The following is a 17,306-nucleotide window of genomic DNA, read 5'->3' as shown; positions in this document are numbered from 1 at the left end:
ATGTAGAGATCGAAATCTTAAAAATCATCGAAGCGTTTACTTTTGGTTTGAACTTTGCGACTGGCTATTTGGACGATGAAGTCGTTATCTATAAAAACTGGATAGAATAACACGCAGTCGTTTTGAAGTGACCATATGTCCCGGATGAAGATGGGCAGTCCCGATTTTAAAAGAATAATAATAAAAAAAGTAAACTTCCGCTTTGTCACAATTATTGAATAAAATACTTCAAATTGCCCTTTTTCTTAATTTTAAATATTTCAAATTAAAAAATTCTTCTCGGCAAGCTGAAGCGCAAAGGTAGATTCCTTCACATCCTAGTTACTATCTGGCAACAAAAATTGTTGATGTTAGAAAGAGTCAATATTAGGGCTTGAAAATCACTTTCCCACCCCTAACTTCTAAGATATTGCAATTATCGAAAAACTTTAAATATAAAAGTTGTTCGTCGCAATGAGGCGCTCATTTGACTAACTAGATTTATTTTTCTAACTTCAGTATTAAGAAAGTTATAGCTAAATGAAAATTTCAACTTCCCACCATTTCTACCCCCCTTTGAGCTAGATCGGTGAAGAACTGAAGAAATTTTCCCGAAATCTTGCCATGAGAACCATATTTTAGTATAAGAATCTACCTAAAAAAATTTTTTTAAAAAAATGTGCTTTTTTTACTTCTAAATTCTTATTAATGATCTTTATTACGCATTAAATGTAGATACCTCATTTTACTAAATTATTCTAATTTTGTATCACAATTTATTCGAATAGTATTAATTTCCGTGTTGAGAGGATCTTTCTATTATTACTGTCTCTGTTAATTGAAAAGACGCCCTAAATTAGCTGTGAAAGGTTTTTCAACTTATTGTCTTGACTAGACGTGGCATAATAAAGGTAACAGGCGCTCGAGGACATGATTTTTTTTTTCACCTCCAGTTGTCATTTGTGTTTAAGAAGTGTAAAATGTTCGCAGGGCATGGTATTTTTTTTTTTTTTTAATTATTCCTTACAATTTCTCGATCATTTTTTCGGTAGAAGATCACAATTTTTCGGTAAGAAAATCTTTCACTTCGCTCTACTGGTAAAGATTTAGGGAAAATTAATTGAACAGTCGAACCTGGAAACTTTCAATAAACCATTTTCTTTCTTTGGCAAATTCTCAACACCAACACTGAATATAATATCTACATGATCTATTCTAATACTGTTAGAAGGGTGAAAAAAAAATCATTGTCTCCATCGCTGTTCCACTCATCATACTGAACTCAATTGATAGGAAAAAAGAATATGGTAAAAAAAAAAAAAAAAAAAAAAAAAAAAAAGTACGGCAGCAAATCTTGAACTTAACATCTTCTTTAAAAAAAGACATAATTAAAGTATCAAGTTGAAAAAGTTAACTAAATTATTTTTCCATGTTGAAAAAACTTAATCGCGAAATTAAATTAAGAAAAAATTACACATCGTGTTCCATTACAGAAATTATTTGGTAATATATTAATACATGTACGCGCATCATATTAATAATCTAAAAATGCATCAATTTTTTTTTTTTTTTTTATGATTGGCTCAAAATTTTTAAACAGGGTTTGTCTATGTCAAATTATGCATGAAGGAGTATAAAGTTTGTATATGATAAAGATAATCTATTTCGTTACTGAAATTATGTGGCAATATGTGAATGCATGCATGTTATCATATTAATAATCTAAAAATGTATCAGATATTTTTTGAATGATAATCTTAAAATTTTAAAACAAGGTATGTCTTTATCAGGGCATGCAAAAAGGGGGGTAATGTTTTGAAACAAGGAAAACAGGTCTTAAATAAGTAAGATGTTTCAAAGAAGTTAACAGTTTTAACTTACCTTCGCATTGGCTTTTAAACGTTGTAATTCAGCCTGCTTTAGTCTACTCTTAACATCTTGGTTCAATTTCCTTTCAGGCGTAGTAACTGATTGGCACGATATCTTAGGTTCTGGATTCACCGGCTTGCTGTGACTATTTCTTGGTGGCGATGTTTCAGGTTGGCACACGGGCTTGGGATCCACATTGACTGGCTTACTGAGACCATTTCTTGGTGGTGATGCTTCTGGTTGGCACACTGGCTGATGATCTATATTGACCGGCTTTGTAAGGCCAATCCTTGGTGGCGATGCCTCATGTTGGTAATCTGGCTCGGGATCCACATTGATCGGCTTACTCAGACCTATTCTTGGAGGTGATGATTCGGGTTGGTACTCTGGTTCCGAGTACAAACTCACTGGCTTGCTGAGCTCATTGTTTGGTGGCATCTTGACAGAACCGTTTTGTAATTGTCTTGAAGCTACATACCTTTGTTCTAAATCCACAGATCTAGATCTGCTATTGGATGTCATGGATATCCTTGTGCCATTTTCAGTGGGACTGCTGCGATTACTGGAAGTATTTCTTGGTTCCTTGGAAATTGGTGGAAGGGGTCGAGATCTGTCCACTCCAGGACTACCTTTCTTGATTGGAGAGTGATGTGACTGAGGAGGAACTATGGCAGGCTGGGGCTTCGGTACTGTGACCGCAGTCTGGACTGTGCTGGTGTGTACTGCATCATATTTCTGGACTTTGCTTAGGGCCTTTTGTTGATTATCCGTGTGTATTTTGATCATCCGTTCCTCTTTGAGGCGCTGCCTGAATTGCAGTTGCATTTGCTCCAATTTAGAAGGCATTTTGTTTGTGGTATCAAAATTTCTATGAAACTAATAAACTAGTACAAAATCTATTCCATAATCCTGTAATAGGAAAATATATCTTGTATTAATGAAATATAGAAACATAATTTAAATAAATGATGGCATGGCAATACAAATCATAGTAAAATAACGAAAATATGGTCATAATTACCTGCAAAAAGTATAATATATTCATAGGGAAAAAATCGTTAAAATTTAAAATAAATGCAAGCAGTTTCATTTCCTTCGCAATAAGGTAATTACAATGAGATCAAAGTTAAAATTAACTGATTATTTCTCTTCAAGCATTTAAGAAAGCTGTATAAATATTATTCAGCGTTTTTTGGAAACTTCACAATAATATCAAAGACATAGTATACTTCAAATCTGGTATATATATATACGTGTGTGTGTGTGTGTGTGTGTGTGTGTGTGTGTGTGTGTGTGTGTGTGCACGCTCAGGTGTAAAATATAATTTAGCAGATTCTTGGCCGAATAGAAGACATTTTTGAATGTTTAACTTTAGTTTATTCCTTTCCGGGAGGCATAATATGTACAAGGAAGATTGATAAGATAAGTCAATCTAGATCGCGACACAAGAGCAAACGGGATCGAAATTTTCCCTTCGGTGGTTTTTATAATGTGATTTTGATAGGGATTTCTTTGAACCGTGTCAATTTAGGATAGGGGAATTTAGGTATCTTTAAAAGAATATTGCAAGTATTAAAGATTTTTGTTTCTTCACTTGGAGCGTGAGAAAATACTGAGACAGCAGTTTCATAGAGTGCGTGCAGCATTAATTAAATAAATAAGTGGGAATTGGATCAGGAAATAAGAGATTTTAAAATGAAGACAATATGGGCTAAATTAAGAAAAATTAGGAAATTAATTAGGTTCTAATTTAGAAAAAGATATATAATTATTATGAATTCCAAGAAAAAGGACTAAAAGCAAATATTTTTTTAATGTGTTATTATGTACTAAAGGTTTCTTATTCAGGCCTATTTTATTAGCCTTGATTGAGAATGCATGAAACTCTCCTGATTTTTTAAAATTACTATGAGTGAAAGTATTTGCTACATCAGAATCATTTAAAAATTCAGATATGAAATTCTTTTTAAGAAACTACGAATTCAATTTAAAGACAGTTTTCTCGTTCTATCGCATTTTTATAGATTACTTGTTATTTATTAACTATTCCACGTTCAACATCTTGCAAATGACCATATGCAGTTTTAAAAATCTATAGACATTTTAAGTATTTAGTAAATATTAGCAAATATCTGAATAGCACTACTTGTTATAAGAAAAACATTAGCGGAATTTTTTTTTTAAAAGCATCATAATAACAAAATAAAATTATATATGAAAAAAAATGGTTTTACACGTTTATTTTTGATGACATCGCATGATAAACAGACAAAGAATTTAAAAAGTTAGATTTTGCTGTAAATAATGCTATTATATTTTAAACTGCATAAATTTTCATATTTCTTGGAATTTTTATTCTCATTTGGTTCTCTGCCAAGTGGATGGAATACCCCACCCCACTTCTTACCTTACGTGGAAAAAAAACTATTTAGGAAAGCAATTTTAAATCAATAAAGAAAGATATTTCGACCATTATTGCTTCAGGTATTATGAAGAAACATTAGAGTTATCTACACCAAATATTTGAAAATAATAATTTAATTAGAATGCAGGATGTGGCATTTTAATTCTTAAACATCTTGATAAAACTGATGGCAATTAAAATCTAAAAGGAAAACTGGGAACAGGAAATTACGTTTGATTATCAAAACAAACTTCATTAGAATGTCAAATATTTGCTCCATCGGAAAAAACATATATTTTTTAAGACCATTTCAAAAGATCCAAAGAACAAATGCGCTAGAAAAATATTTCCTATCAGTACAAAATATTTAATAAAAAAATTCTACAATGAACTTTAAAATTAAGACTTCAGGGCGTATTGAAACATCATTACAGCTACTGGCGTGCCGAATTTCCTAGTTGTAAATATGATAAATTGCTTGGGCACTGGGAACACACACGCATTTTTTTTCTAAGTATATATGTATGTAAGTTGCTATCTTTTCTAAGACTTTTAATTCATCTATTAAGCCATTGATGGCTAAAATAGTATATATCCGTACGTTGGTTAAAATTACTATTTCACAATTACAATAACAAGAGACTACAAAATGAAAATTCTTTTTCTCACTGCAAAATACTTGCCGTACGACAAACAATCTAATTGAAAGCTATTTCAGGTTGTCTAATGATATCATATGCTTTTTCTATGCGCAAGATGCCACCTATACAATCTAAAATCTAACTGAATACTATTTTAGGCAGTCTAGTCATATCATGTGCTTCTTTTGTCAGTTAAATGCTTGTTTATACAATCTAAAATCTAACTGAATGTTGTTTCAGGTTGTCTAATAAAATTACATGATTTTTATAACTGCAAGGTAGTTATTGTACAAAAGAAGTCGCGGTATTATTAGTGAAATAATCATGTTATAAAAGGTATCCTGCATTAAGAATTTTCTTTCCATTTTTAAAAATTTATACAGGAAACTATTGTTTAGTGATATCGTATGTTTTTTGTCTGCAAAATTCTAGCTATACAATCTGAAATCTAACTGAATACTATTAAAGACTGTCTAGTGATATCATTAGCTTTTTCTGTCTGCAAAATGCTTGTTATCAAATCCAATCTAAAATCTAACTGAATGTTGTTTTCGGTTGTCTAATAAAATTATATGCTTTTTCTAAACTGCAAGATATTTATTGTACAAAAGAAGTCGCGGTATTATTAGAGAAATAATCATGTTATAAAAGGTACCCCGCATTAAGAATTTTCTTCACATTTTTTTAAAATTTATACAGGAAGCTTAAACGAAAATCTAGCCCCATCATCCCTTTTCTGGACTATGGTCAATATCGATTAGTAACGCAACAGCGAGCATGGATGTCACTAGGTATTCTTCCAACCCTCCCTCTCCTGCTTGAAAATCCAATACAGAAGTTTCGATCATCAAATGCAGGACACACAGGCCTTTGACCAAGTTCATCCATCATGACGTCCTATTGGCTGCGCTATGTCCGGATTATTTTCTGGGAAATATCTTTGCGAATGAACAGCGTTATTTCAACTTTTTCAATTTTTCAATTATGAATAATTTTCATGGATTTCCAAGTAAATTTTAAAAATATATTAAAGCACCAGTTATACGTTTTTCAAAGGATTGGCATAAATAAAAGTGACGTATAAATGAAAAGACATATATAATAAAACGTATATAACACTAATAAATAGTATCTAATTATTAAAATTTAATGCTGGAAATGCACGATTATTTATAAGTAATAAAGTTTTTTTAAAAATAGCTCTATTATGTTACAACAGTTTTCAAAACAATTTTTACTTTCTCGTATACGGACTTTACAAAGAAAAAATACAATAATCATTAAAAAATTCGAATTCCTGATTTTGATGAACCTCCATGCTTCAGTTATCCTCATCTGTCTATTATTGACTGTCTATGACAAATGCAAGTTTATTTATAAGTAATAAAGGTTTTTTTTTTTTTTAAGACAGCTTTATTATATTACACCATAGTTTTCAAAACAATTTTTACTTTCTCGTATACAGACTTTACAAAGAGAAAATACAATAATCGTTAAAAAATTCGAATTACTGATTTTGATGAACCTCCATGCTTCAGTTATCCTCATCTGTCTATTATTGACTGTCTATGACAAATGCAAGTTTATTTATAAGTAATAAAGGTTTTTTTTTTTTTTTTTTAAGATAGCTTTATTATATTACACCATAGTTTTCAAAACAATTTTTACTTTCTCGTATACGGACTTTACAAAGAAAAAATACAATAATCATTAAAAAATTCGAATTCCTGATTTTGATGAACCTCCATGCTTCAGTTATCCTCATCTGTCTATTATTGACTGTCTATGACAAATGCAAGTTTATTTATAAGCAATAAAGGTTTTTTTTTTTTTTAAGACAGCTTTATTATATTACACCATAGTTTTCAAAACAATTTTTACTTTCTCGTATACGGACTTTACAAAGAAAAAATACAATAATCATTAAAAAATTCGAATTCCTGATTTTGATGAACCTCCATGCTTCAGTTATCCTCATCTGTCTATTATTGACTGTCTATGACAAATGCAAGTTTATTTATAAGTAATAAAGGTTTTTTTTTTTTTCTTTAAGACAGCTTTATTATATTACACCATAGTTTTCAAAACAATTTTTACTTTCTCGTATACGGACTTTACAAAGAAAAAATACAATAATCATTAAAAAATTCGAATTCCTGATTTTGATGAACCTCCATGCTTCAGTTATCCTCATCTGTCTATTATTGACTGTCTATGACAAATGCAAGTTTATTTATAAGTAATAAAGGTTTTTTTTTTTTTAAGACAGCTTTATTATATTACACCATAGTTTTCAAAACAATTTTTACTTTCTCGTATACAGACTTTACAAAGAGAAAATACAATAATCGTTAAAAAATTCGAATTCCTGATTTTGATGAACCTCCATGCTTCAGTTATCCTCATCTGTCTATTATTGACTGTCTATGACAAATGCAAGTTTATTTATAAGTAATAAAGGTTTTTTTTTTTTTCTTTAAGACAGCTTTATTATATTACACCATAGTTTTCAAAACAATTTTTACTTTCTCGTATACGGACTTTACAAAGAAAAAATACAATAATCATTAAAAAATTCGAATTCCTGATTTTGATGAACCTCCATGCTTCAGTTATCCTCATCTGTCTATTATTGACTGTCTATGACAAATGCAAGTTTATTTATAAGTAATAAAGGTTTTTTTTTTTTTTTTAAGATAGCTTTATTATATTACACCATAGTTTTCAAAACAATTTTTACTTTCTCGTATACGGACTTTACAAAGAAAAAATACAATAATCGTTAAAAAATTCGAATTCCTGATTTTGATGAACCTCCATGCTTCAGTTATCCTCATCTGTCTATTATTGACTGTCTATGACAAATGCAAGTTTATTTATAAGTAATAAAGGTTTTTTTTTTTTTAAGACAGCTTTATTATATTACACCATAGTTTTCAAAACAATTTTTACTTTCTCGTATACGGACTTTACAAAGAAAAAATACAATAATCATTAAAAAATTCGAATTCCTGATTTTGATGAACCTCCATGCTTCAGTTATCCTCATCTGTCTATTATTGACTGTCTATGACAAATGCAAGTTTATTTATAAGTAATAAAGGTTTTTTTTTTTTTTTTAAGACAGCTTTATTATATTACACCATAGTTTTCAAAACAATTTTTACTTTCTCGTATACAGACTTTACAAAGAGAAAATACAATAATCGTTAAAAAATTCGAATTACTGATTTTGATGAACCTCCATGCTTCAGTTATCCTCATCTGTCTATTATTGACTGTCTATGACAAATGCAAGTTTATTTATAAGTAATAAAGGTTTTTTTTTTTTTTTAAGATAGCTTTATTATATTACACCATAGTTTTCAAAACAATTTTTACTTTCTCGTATACAGACTTTACAAAGAGAAAATACAATAATCGTTAAAAAATTCGAATTACTGATTTTGATGAACCTCCATGCTTCAGTTATCCTCATCTGTCTATTATTGACTGTCTATGACAAATGCAAGTTTATTTATAAGTAATAAAGGTTTTTTTTTTTTTTTTAAGACAGCTTTATTATATTACACCATAGTTTTCAAAACAATTTTTACTTTCTCGTATACGGACTTTACAAAGAAAAAATACAATAATCATTAAAAAATTCGAATTCCTGATTTTGATGAACCTCCATGCTTCAGTTATCCTCATCTGTCTATTATTGACTGTCTATGACAAATGCAAGTTTATTTATAAGTAATAAAGGTTTTTTTTTTTTTTTTTTAAGACAGCTTTATTATATTACACCATAGTTTTCAAAACAATTTTTACTTTCTCGTATACAGACTTTACAAAGAGAAAATACAATAATCGTTAAAAAATTCGAATTACTGATTTTGATGAACCTCCATGCTTCAGTTATCCTCATCTGTCTATTATTGACTGTCTATGACAAATGCAAGTTTATTTATAAGTAATAAAGGTTTTTTTTTTTTTTTAAGACAGCTTTATTATATTACACCATAGTTTTCAAAACAATTTTTACTTTCTCGTATACGGACTTTACAAAGAAAAAATACAATAATCATTAAAAAATTCGAATTCCTGATTTTGATGAACCTCCATGCTTCAGTTATCCTCATCTGTCTATTATTGACTGTCTATGACAAATGCAAGTTTATTTATAAGTAATAAAGGTTTTTTTTTTTTTTTTAAGACAGCTTTATTATATTACACCATAGTTTTCAAAACAATTTTTACTTTCTCGTATACAGACTTTACAAAGAGAAAATACAATAATCGTTAAAAAATTCGAATTACTGATTTTGATGAACCTCCATGCTTCAGTTATCCTCATCTGTCTATTATTGACTGTCTATGACAAATGCAAGTTTATTTATAAGTAATAAAGGTTTTTTTTTTTTTTTTTTAAGACAGCTTTATTATATTACACCATAGTTTTCAAAACAATTTTTACTTTCTCGTATACGGACTTTACAAAGAAAAAATACAATAATCATTAAAAAATTCGAATTCCTGATTTTGATGAACCTCCATGCTTCAGTTATCCTCATCTGTCTATTATTGACTGTCTATGACAAATGCAAGTTTATTTATAAGTAATAAAGGTTTTTTTTTTTTTTTTTAAGACAGCTTTATTATATTACACCATAGTTTTCAAAACAATTTTTACTTTCTCGTATACAGACTTTACAAAGAGAAAATACAATAATCGTTAAAAAATTCGAATTACTGATTTTGATGAACCTCCATGCTTCAGTTATCCTCATCTGTCTATTATTGACTGTCTATGACAAATGCAAGTTTATTTATAAGTAATAAAGGTTTTTTTTTTTTTTTTAAGACAGCTTTATTATATTACACCATAGTTTTCAAAACAATTTTTACTTTCTCGTATACGGACTTTACAAAGAAAAAATACAATAATCATTAAAAAATTCGAATTCCTGATTTTGATGAACCTCCATGCTTCAGTTATCCTCATCTGTCTATTATTGACTGTCTATGACAAATGCAAGTTTATTTATAAGCAATAAAGGTTTTTTTTTTTTTTTAAGACAGCTTTATTATATTACACCATAGTTTTCAAAACAATTTTTACTTTCTCGTATACGGACTTTACAAAGAAAAAATACAATAATCATTAAAAAATTCGTATTCCTGATTTTGATGAACCTCCATGCTTCAGTTATCCTCATCTGTCTATTATTGACTGTCTATGACAAATGCAAGTTTATTTATAAGTAATAAAGGTTTTTTTTTTTTTTTAAGACAGCTTTATTATATTACACCATAGTTTTCAAAACAATTTTTACTTTCTCGTATACGGACTTTACAAAGAAAAAATACAATAATCATTAAAAAATTCGAATTCCTGATTTTGATGAACCTCCATGCTTCAGTTATCCTCATCTGTCTATTATTGACTGTCTATGACAAATGCAAGTTTATTTATAAGCAATAAAGGTTTTTTTTTTTTTTTTTAAGACAGCTTTATTATATTACACCATAGTTTTCAAAACTAATTTTTACTTTCTCATATAAGAATTATATATCATAATCGTCAAAAAATATTCGAATTCAAGATTTTGATAAATCTCCACTTTTCAAATATCCACGAAAAGCACATTTTTAGAATTAAGTCTGTCTATGAAAAGGATAACTGAAAAATGACTGGAGCAAGACACAAACAAATTTGCTCAAGTCACAACAAATTTGTAAATTTATACTAAATTTTGAATGAATTTCGAGGGATTCTGTCAGTTCAGTTGTTCGAATAAAGTAAATTCCGTAATTAAAGAACTACACAAATAAAATTTGGTACACAGGGCTATAATGTAGAACCATATCAATTTGGAATCAAATATATCAAGTGGTTCTGTTCAAATATATCGCTCTGTTCTTTTATATGCACGTAAAAACGAATATTCAAAAACGTACAGCCTTAGGTAATTGAAAATTGGTTCACAGTTTAACTAAAATATAGATTCTTTATCAAATTTTAAACCAAATCTGTCAAAATGTTGACCGTCTTTAGGTCTTTACGTTCATCAGTGTTTCAACGCGATAATTCAAAATCGCAAAGACTTTAATACCACTTACTAAGTAATCTCATTGCCATGCTATTACTCTATTCACCTGCTATGTCTGGAAGTTAAGAACCTTGAGTTCAAGCACTCCGTGACATTCCCCACAAGTCGGCAAACGAATTAAATGAATGGAATTTGGTTTGTGATCTTGCGACTATAATTGTAATTCTGTATCAAATTTTGGTTTCGATCGATCGGGAAAAAGTGCACCTTATAAATAAATTTGATATTCTGGTACTTGAGTATTTATTAACTGTGATTTATGTGCATCCCGGCAGGCGTTAAATTAAAAAAATCCGTTATCTGGATTTTGTAGTTGTTGATATTCTGTTCTTAGAGATAATTCATATTAAAATGCGAATTTGAGTAATGATATCAAATATTAAATCAAGAAGAATTAAGTATTTGACACTAAAAAAAACTTTCAGATTGTTTTCTCTTTAAAATTGATAATCTTTTAGTTAAATTTATTCCTTTCAAATTAAGGAATTTGTTTTTTCTTCCATGGTTACTTATAAACTGCTAAATTCTAGAATGGGAATTCCAAGCTATCTCTGCATATAATTCAAAACCATCAGTAATTATTATTCATTAAAATTAGAAATGTTAAAACCTCTTATGGGGTGGAGAATTCTACTAAGCATTTTTGCAAACTAATATAGTTATGAAATTTTTATGCATATATATTATAAATACAACAAATAAAAAAAAAAACTCTCCATAAACAAGGTTTTTAAAAAATTAAACATTGTTAAAACATTAACATTAACCTTTTAAAACATTAAAAGGGTATTGATTTTGAATTTTTCTGTTATTTTTTAATTAAAAGAGCATGTTCAGAACAAAACGAGTAATTGATATTTCAAGTTCATTTAAAAATTAACTATCTATTATATAATTTTTTTTATATAAACATTGTGTTTTATTTGTTTTCTGATTGGTTGATGGACCTAACCGATGATATTTGAGGTTTTCTTTGCCAGTATTGTTCGAAATATTTAATGAATACTTTTATTATGTCTAAAGGCCGCGGTGGCCTGGTGGTAAGGTCTCGGCTTGTGAGCCGTAGAGTTTCTGGTTCGATACCCAATTCCACCAAAGAACCGTCATCTAAGGGAGTCTGTTGCACGTTAAATCCGTCATGCCAAACGTCCTCCCACTGGTGTGGTGTGGTGTGGAGAGGGAGGGTGCCAGCTCAGGTGTCATTCTCGACATCTGACCGCGGCTCAAAATTACGAGGTCCGTCCCAAAAAATAGCCCTAGTACCGCTTTACAACGGGATGTTAATATAACTAAACTAAACTAAACTTATTATGTCGAAATAAATATTTATATTGCACTTGAAGATGGTACGATGAGAGAAATGGAAAAATAAAGCTTTAATAAACATTAAATTAACAGCAAATGAGTTTAAAATATCATTATTTGTTAATTCTACTTTTAGGCACACCGTTTGTGGTTACTCTATTGTTATTCGAAAAGGTAAACACACATTTCCCGGGTTGTTTACCTTTCGAATACCAGAAATTTTTCTTCTTTCGGTTAGCAATCGTCTAATTACCTAAGCAATACATATGTTAAATCTGGATTATTTATTAATTTTTTTAAATAATAATGGGACGTTCAACGATATCAGAGAAAGAAAAAATGCAAAGAACTTAACGGTTATAAGAAAGTTTTTCATTTGGTTTAATTGTTTTAAAAATTTCATATTTAATTCTTCATTCCTGCCGAAAAAGTTAAAATTATGATGAGATTTCGTCTTAACTAATCCTAAAATATTTTTTTTTATTATTATTTTGAAATTACGATTTTTTTTTATTTTGTTTACGACATTAAAACAAAAAAAAAAGTTTGTTTCCATTTACTTTTGCTGTCTGGAGGGAGGGTATCAACGCCTTGTTGGATTTGGCTCAAAATCTGACAGCTGTCTACTCTATAAATGTTAAATCCCTGTAACGAATTGCATCTATCTAGCTCTCTACGTTTTGTAGTTATCCTATTAACTTATATTCGAACAGCCGGATCTCCTCTGAACGGATTTTACGCAAATTTGATAGAAATCTATAAATTTGGTGCAAAGGCCATATACCAAATTTCATCTTTCTAGCTCAAAAGATTTCGCGATCTTTGTCATAGACAGACGTACATTTTCCAAAAATATGTTTTTGGAACTCAGGGGGGGGGGGTCTAAATTGTGGAAATTTGTCAAAATCTCAAGTTCGAATTTTTTGCCGATTACAATTTTGTCTCTATACTACCTATACAAGAAACCAAAAATTCATATAGAGTCAATGATTGAATGCCTTTTAAATTCAAAATGTTAGCTTTAAAGTTAACCATACTTATGATTAGAGATGACGAAAGTTTGCTAATTAATATTTTGAAGAACTGCCGATTTGCACAGCATTGATCAGAAAGTGGGTGACTTTCAGCCCTATCCCAGTAGTAGCAAGTATTCCCCCCCCCTCAATCACAGGTTGGTAATTCTGTTGGATTACAGGCGCTAAAATTCTTCGTTATGGTTCTAATGGAGCAACAAATTACTTTAGCCGTAATCGCTCATTTTTTTTAACGACCCTGTAGACCACTTACATTTTAAGAGACTAATTCAGAATATCTTGGGCGGCGGTGGCAGTTCTATTTTGAAAAGTGATAGCGAATTTCAGGCCCAGTTTTGCGAAAATCCCCAAGTATTCGATCATAGGGAACTTAAACATATCGGGATCAAAAGTCATCTATTGTTGAAGTTTGGGATACGGTGGGAGTTCATGTGTCGGCCTCGTCATATAATCATCATCCAGAATGACAAAGTCCATTCCGAAATAGCTCTCTATATATTCAAAATGGCATACCAATCACACTAAACTAAATTCAACATCCTTTCATATCTTTTTCTCCTTAATTCAAGAAAGACAGACAGACAGAAAGATAAAGAAGGGACAATAGTTGCAGAGCAAGATTTAAAAGAAGAAAAAAAAAGAAAAAAAAATGCAGGCTGTATATGACAGTTTATGTAAACTCCTTTTTAATGAAATTTTTATAAAATTTTATATCAGATTCTCCAAGAAAATGTTAATTCAAGTCGGTAAATTATCCTACGAAATTATATTTTGTTATATACATGTTAGAACTCACGCCTGTATTGATTTATTATAAATATCTCAGCGGACCATATATTAAATTTTTTTTAACACACGTAATTATTAATCAAATTCAAATGACCTTACATCATTTGAAAAGTAAAATAATAAACCTCCGATTCAAAATACATAAAATGATCCCAAATAGCAATGACACCTTCAAGAAAGAACTATTTATTTCGATATCAATAGAAGCACGATTTCAAGTAACTCCATGGAGTTTAGAATAAAAAAAAGCAAAATGTGCAAAGTTATGTAATTTTCTTCACAACAAATTTCTGAACAAAGTCCATATTGTGCCGATATGAGAAAAATACTCGAAATCTGTTGAAGCAAGATACTTCTTATTATCTTCTTAAAAAGAAACAAAACAAAAGAGATTCGAACATAGTAAGAACATCAATTATCTGTATTTTAATCGTATATATACAAATGAGGTTCAGAAACATTAGAAAATGTTAATAAAACGACTATGTTTCTAAGAACTTGTTCACATATTATAAAAGGATAAAAAAAACATAAAAGGAATATAGCCTGTAACACCCTGAAATGCGGATATTTACGTTGGGCTCTCTTTGAATGTAATCACTGCGATCAAATTTTTAATAGAAATAAGAGACAAAAACAAAAATTTTGTCTATCAATTCTTCTTTATATTTGTGATTTTTACATTATACTTTGCGAAGTAAAACCATTTTTTTTTTCCTAGGATACATAAATTGCTTTTCTTTGATCTATGCTAGTTTTTAAGTTTGCCTTGCCTCGAAAATTGAAAAAAATATTTCAAATTTCAATGGCAACCAACATTCAAACTTTTTACAATGCCTTCACATCAATGACAATAATAATAATAATAAATCACATATATCATAGAATAATAATACATATAAACTAAATTTAAAATTCGGTTTTTGCTTTGATTGCCAAAGGAAATTTAGTATGGGAAAACAGACATATCTTTGTGATCGTTGATCTTAAAAATGGGACGAAATGACTGAGTATATGGAATTTCTTTAGATAGGCATCACGAAATAAGAACAGGTATGTTCCTCAATAAAGCATCCGGTAAAATTTCGTTTCCGGTAACAACGCAGTTCCATTTTTGAAGAATACAGACGATTCTGTAGAATAGATTTTGAAACTTGACATCAAATATTTTTTATACTACATAAATATTCATCTCTACAACGTATTAAAAATTACCGGAACTTAAGAAATTCAATAATCTTAAATAATTCACTATTGAAAATACAGAAGAAAATAAATTATATATAACCGAGCATTTGGCACCTGAAAGAACTTTAAATTATATCAGATCATATAACATCTTTTTTCCATTTTCATTAAAATCTTATTAACAATCTATTTGTCTATCTAAACTCATTAAATCTATCTATTACTAGATGACCGAACAAGAGCAGTTTTTCAAATAAAAAAAAAAAAAAGGTGTGCTTTTTTAAAAAAAAATTTACTTTCAATTGCACGGAGATGAACAATGAAATAATCGATATCAAAACCCAAATGAAATTTTACTTTAAGTCGCTTAACCCTTTGACTACCAATTTTTTTAAATATTTTTCAGAGAAAAATATTTAAAATAATTAATTATAATTTATTTTCTCTGAAATTGAAGATAATAGCTTCTGTATTTAGACAAACCCATTCGATTTTTTTTCATGTCCCGTGGCTAGGTCATAATGACCAAATACATCCTCCCCCCCCACCCACCCCCAAAAAATACTTTTACTTAGAATTATTTAAGATGATTTTAAAAGGTTATTGGGATATATATGTCCCGTTGGTAATCAAAGGGTTAAAAAATTATCAGAAATTAAACAATGCATGTATAGTTCCTGATAAAGGAAAGGGACAATGTAAATTTAAAAAAATCACATTATTTCTAATGTCACATACATATTTTGAGAAGATTTTCCTGTTTTCATTAAAATTAAAACCTTTAAATTTCTTGAAAATTTTCAAATTATGCATTATTAAAATGATAAAAATGTAACACAGTTTCATATACAAAAGTATTAAACCGATTAGAATTGGAATAGATTTTTAACAGTTTGTAAATCAATTATATAAAGCTATCAAAAGCAGAAATATTAATAATTTTCAAAGCGTAAATTGAATGGGCAATGGAAAATAAGCCACTTAAATGGAATTATTAGCTTCAGAAGAATTATTACTTTCTCTTTTTAGAATATTTAAAGCGATTATTACAAAAACCTAATTTAGCAAAACATCAAAAACCATTTAAATGTCGCGAATAATAATTAGAATATATATCAATTAAAATACAAAGAAATTTCCTTAAAAATAAGAATTAACATCAAGACATTTCACTTAGAATTTAGTTATTCTTTTTTATGGTTAAAATTATAAATTTTCCCGATTCTGCTCAATACAAAATATTCATTAAAAAAATTAACACAAACACACATATCAAGCTTCTTATAATGTAAGATTCAAAATCATAGTATTTTAAAAATTTAAACATCAGAAAATGGAATACAAATAAACATTGTAGTTACTTATGCATTTCTCAAAAATGATATTTCATAGAATTCTTTCACTGAAATTGTAAAACACGTTTCTACATTAGAAAATTTTTATCCACAAATGTGGAGAAAGAATAAAATAATTCTACTAAATTACAAATAAGGAGGTATGAAGAGCATCGATTGAGATTAGAAATAAATTTTAATTAATAAAATTTCGCAACTAAAATTGAAAGTGAAGCAAACACAAAATTTTAATCTTTGAGAGAAAAATAGATTAGTTTAAACTTCACCAGTACTGTTATTTGCCTATATAAAAATCGACACACAAATGATCTACTACATTAAAAAATTTTACAGCCGCAATTTATTTTATAAAAAATAATATCTGATTACTCATTTGAAATCTAAAATTATTAAATCAAAGGAATGTAATTTTAAAAATAAAAATATCTCCACTTACATTACAAAATGATTAAAAGAAAATCAAAATAGGTGAAACTATCCGAAAATATCACTGAATTGAAGTTTAAAATGAAATTGATTCAACGTCCGTTTGTTACACTAACCGGAGAAATGACATCCACTGCAACAAGTGTTATCACGTCAAGTGTGATAACTAAACAAAGCTCGCACAGCTGATACTCAACTGTCAAGGGATAGTTCAATTTCGC

At 29.0% G+C, this 17,306-nt stretch overlaps 1 protein-coding gene across 2 annotated transcripts in view; it reads right to left on the bottom strand.

The window, feature by feature from the left end:
* The window catches only part of LOC129972652 (zinc finger C2HC domain-containing protein 1C-like), a 64,805-nt gene extending 47,547 nt beyond the window's left edge, over positions 1-17,258 (bottom strand). The window contains exons 1-3 of one of the 2 annotated variants that reach the window (XM_056086865.1): positions 17,096-17,258; positions 2,214-2,757; positions 1,861-2,075 (exon numbers count right to left, since the gene is read on the bottom strand). In XM_056086865.1, coding sequence (XP_055942840.1) covers positions 1,861-2,075; positions 2,214-2,694 — 696 coding nt within the window. In that variant the 5' untranslated portion in view covers positions 2,695-2,757; positions 17,096-17,258. Of the gene's footprint in view, positions 1-1,860; positions 2,758-17,095 lie in introns of both variants that reach the window. The other variant, XM_056086864.1, reaches the window with a different exon arrangement.
* Positions 17,259-17,306: the final 48 nt, after the last annotated feature.

The sequence above is a fragment of the Argiope bruennichi genome, chromosome 6 (genome assembly GCF_947563725.1).
Source record: "Argiope bruennichi chromosome 6, qqArgBrue1.1, whole genome shotgun sequence".
Taxonomy (NCBI): Eukaryota; Metazoa; Arthropoda; class Arachnida; order Araneae; family Araneidae; genus Argiope; species Argiope bruennichi.
This window is presented reverse-complemented; position numbering and strand designations above follow the sequence as displayed.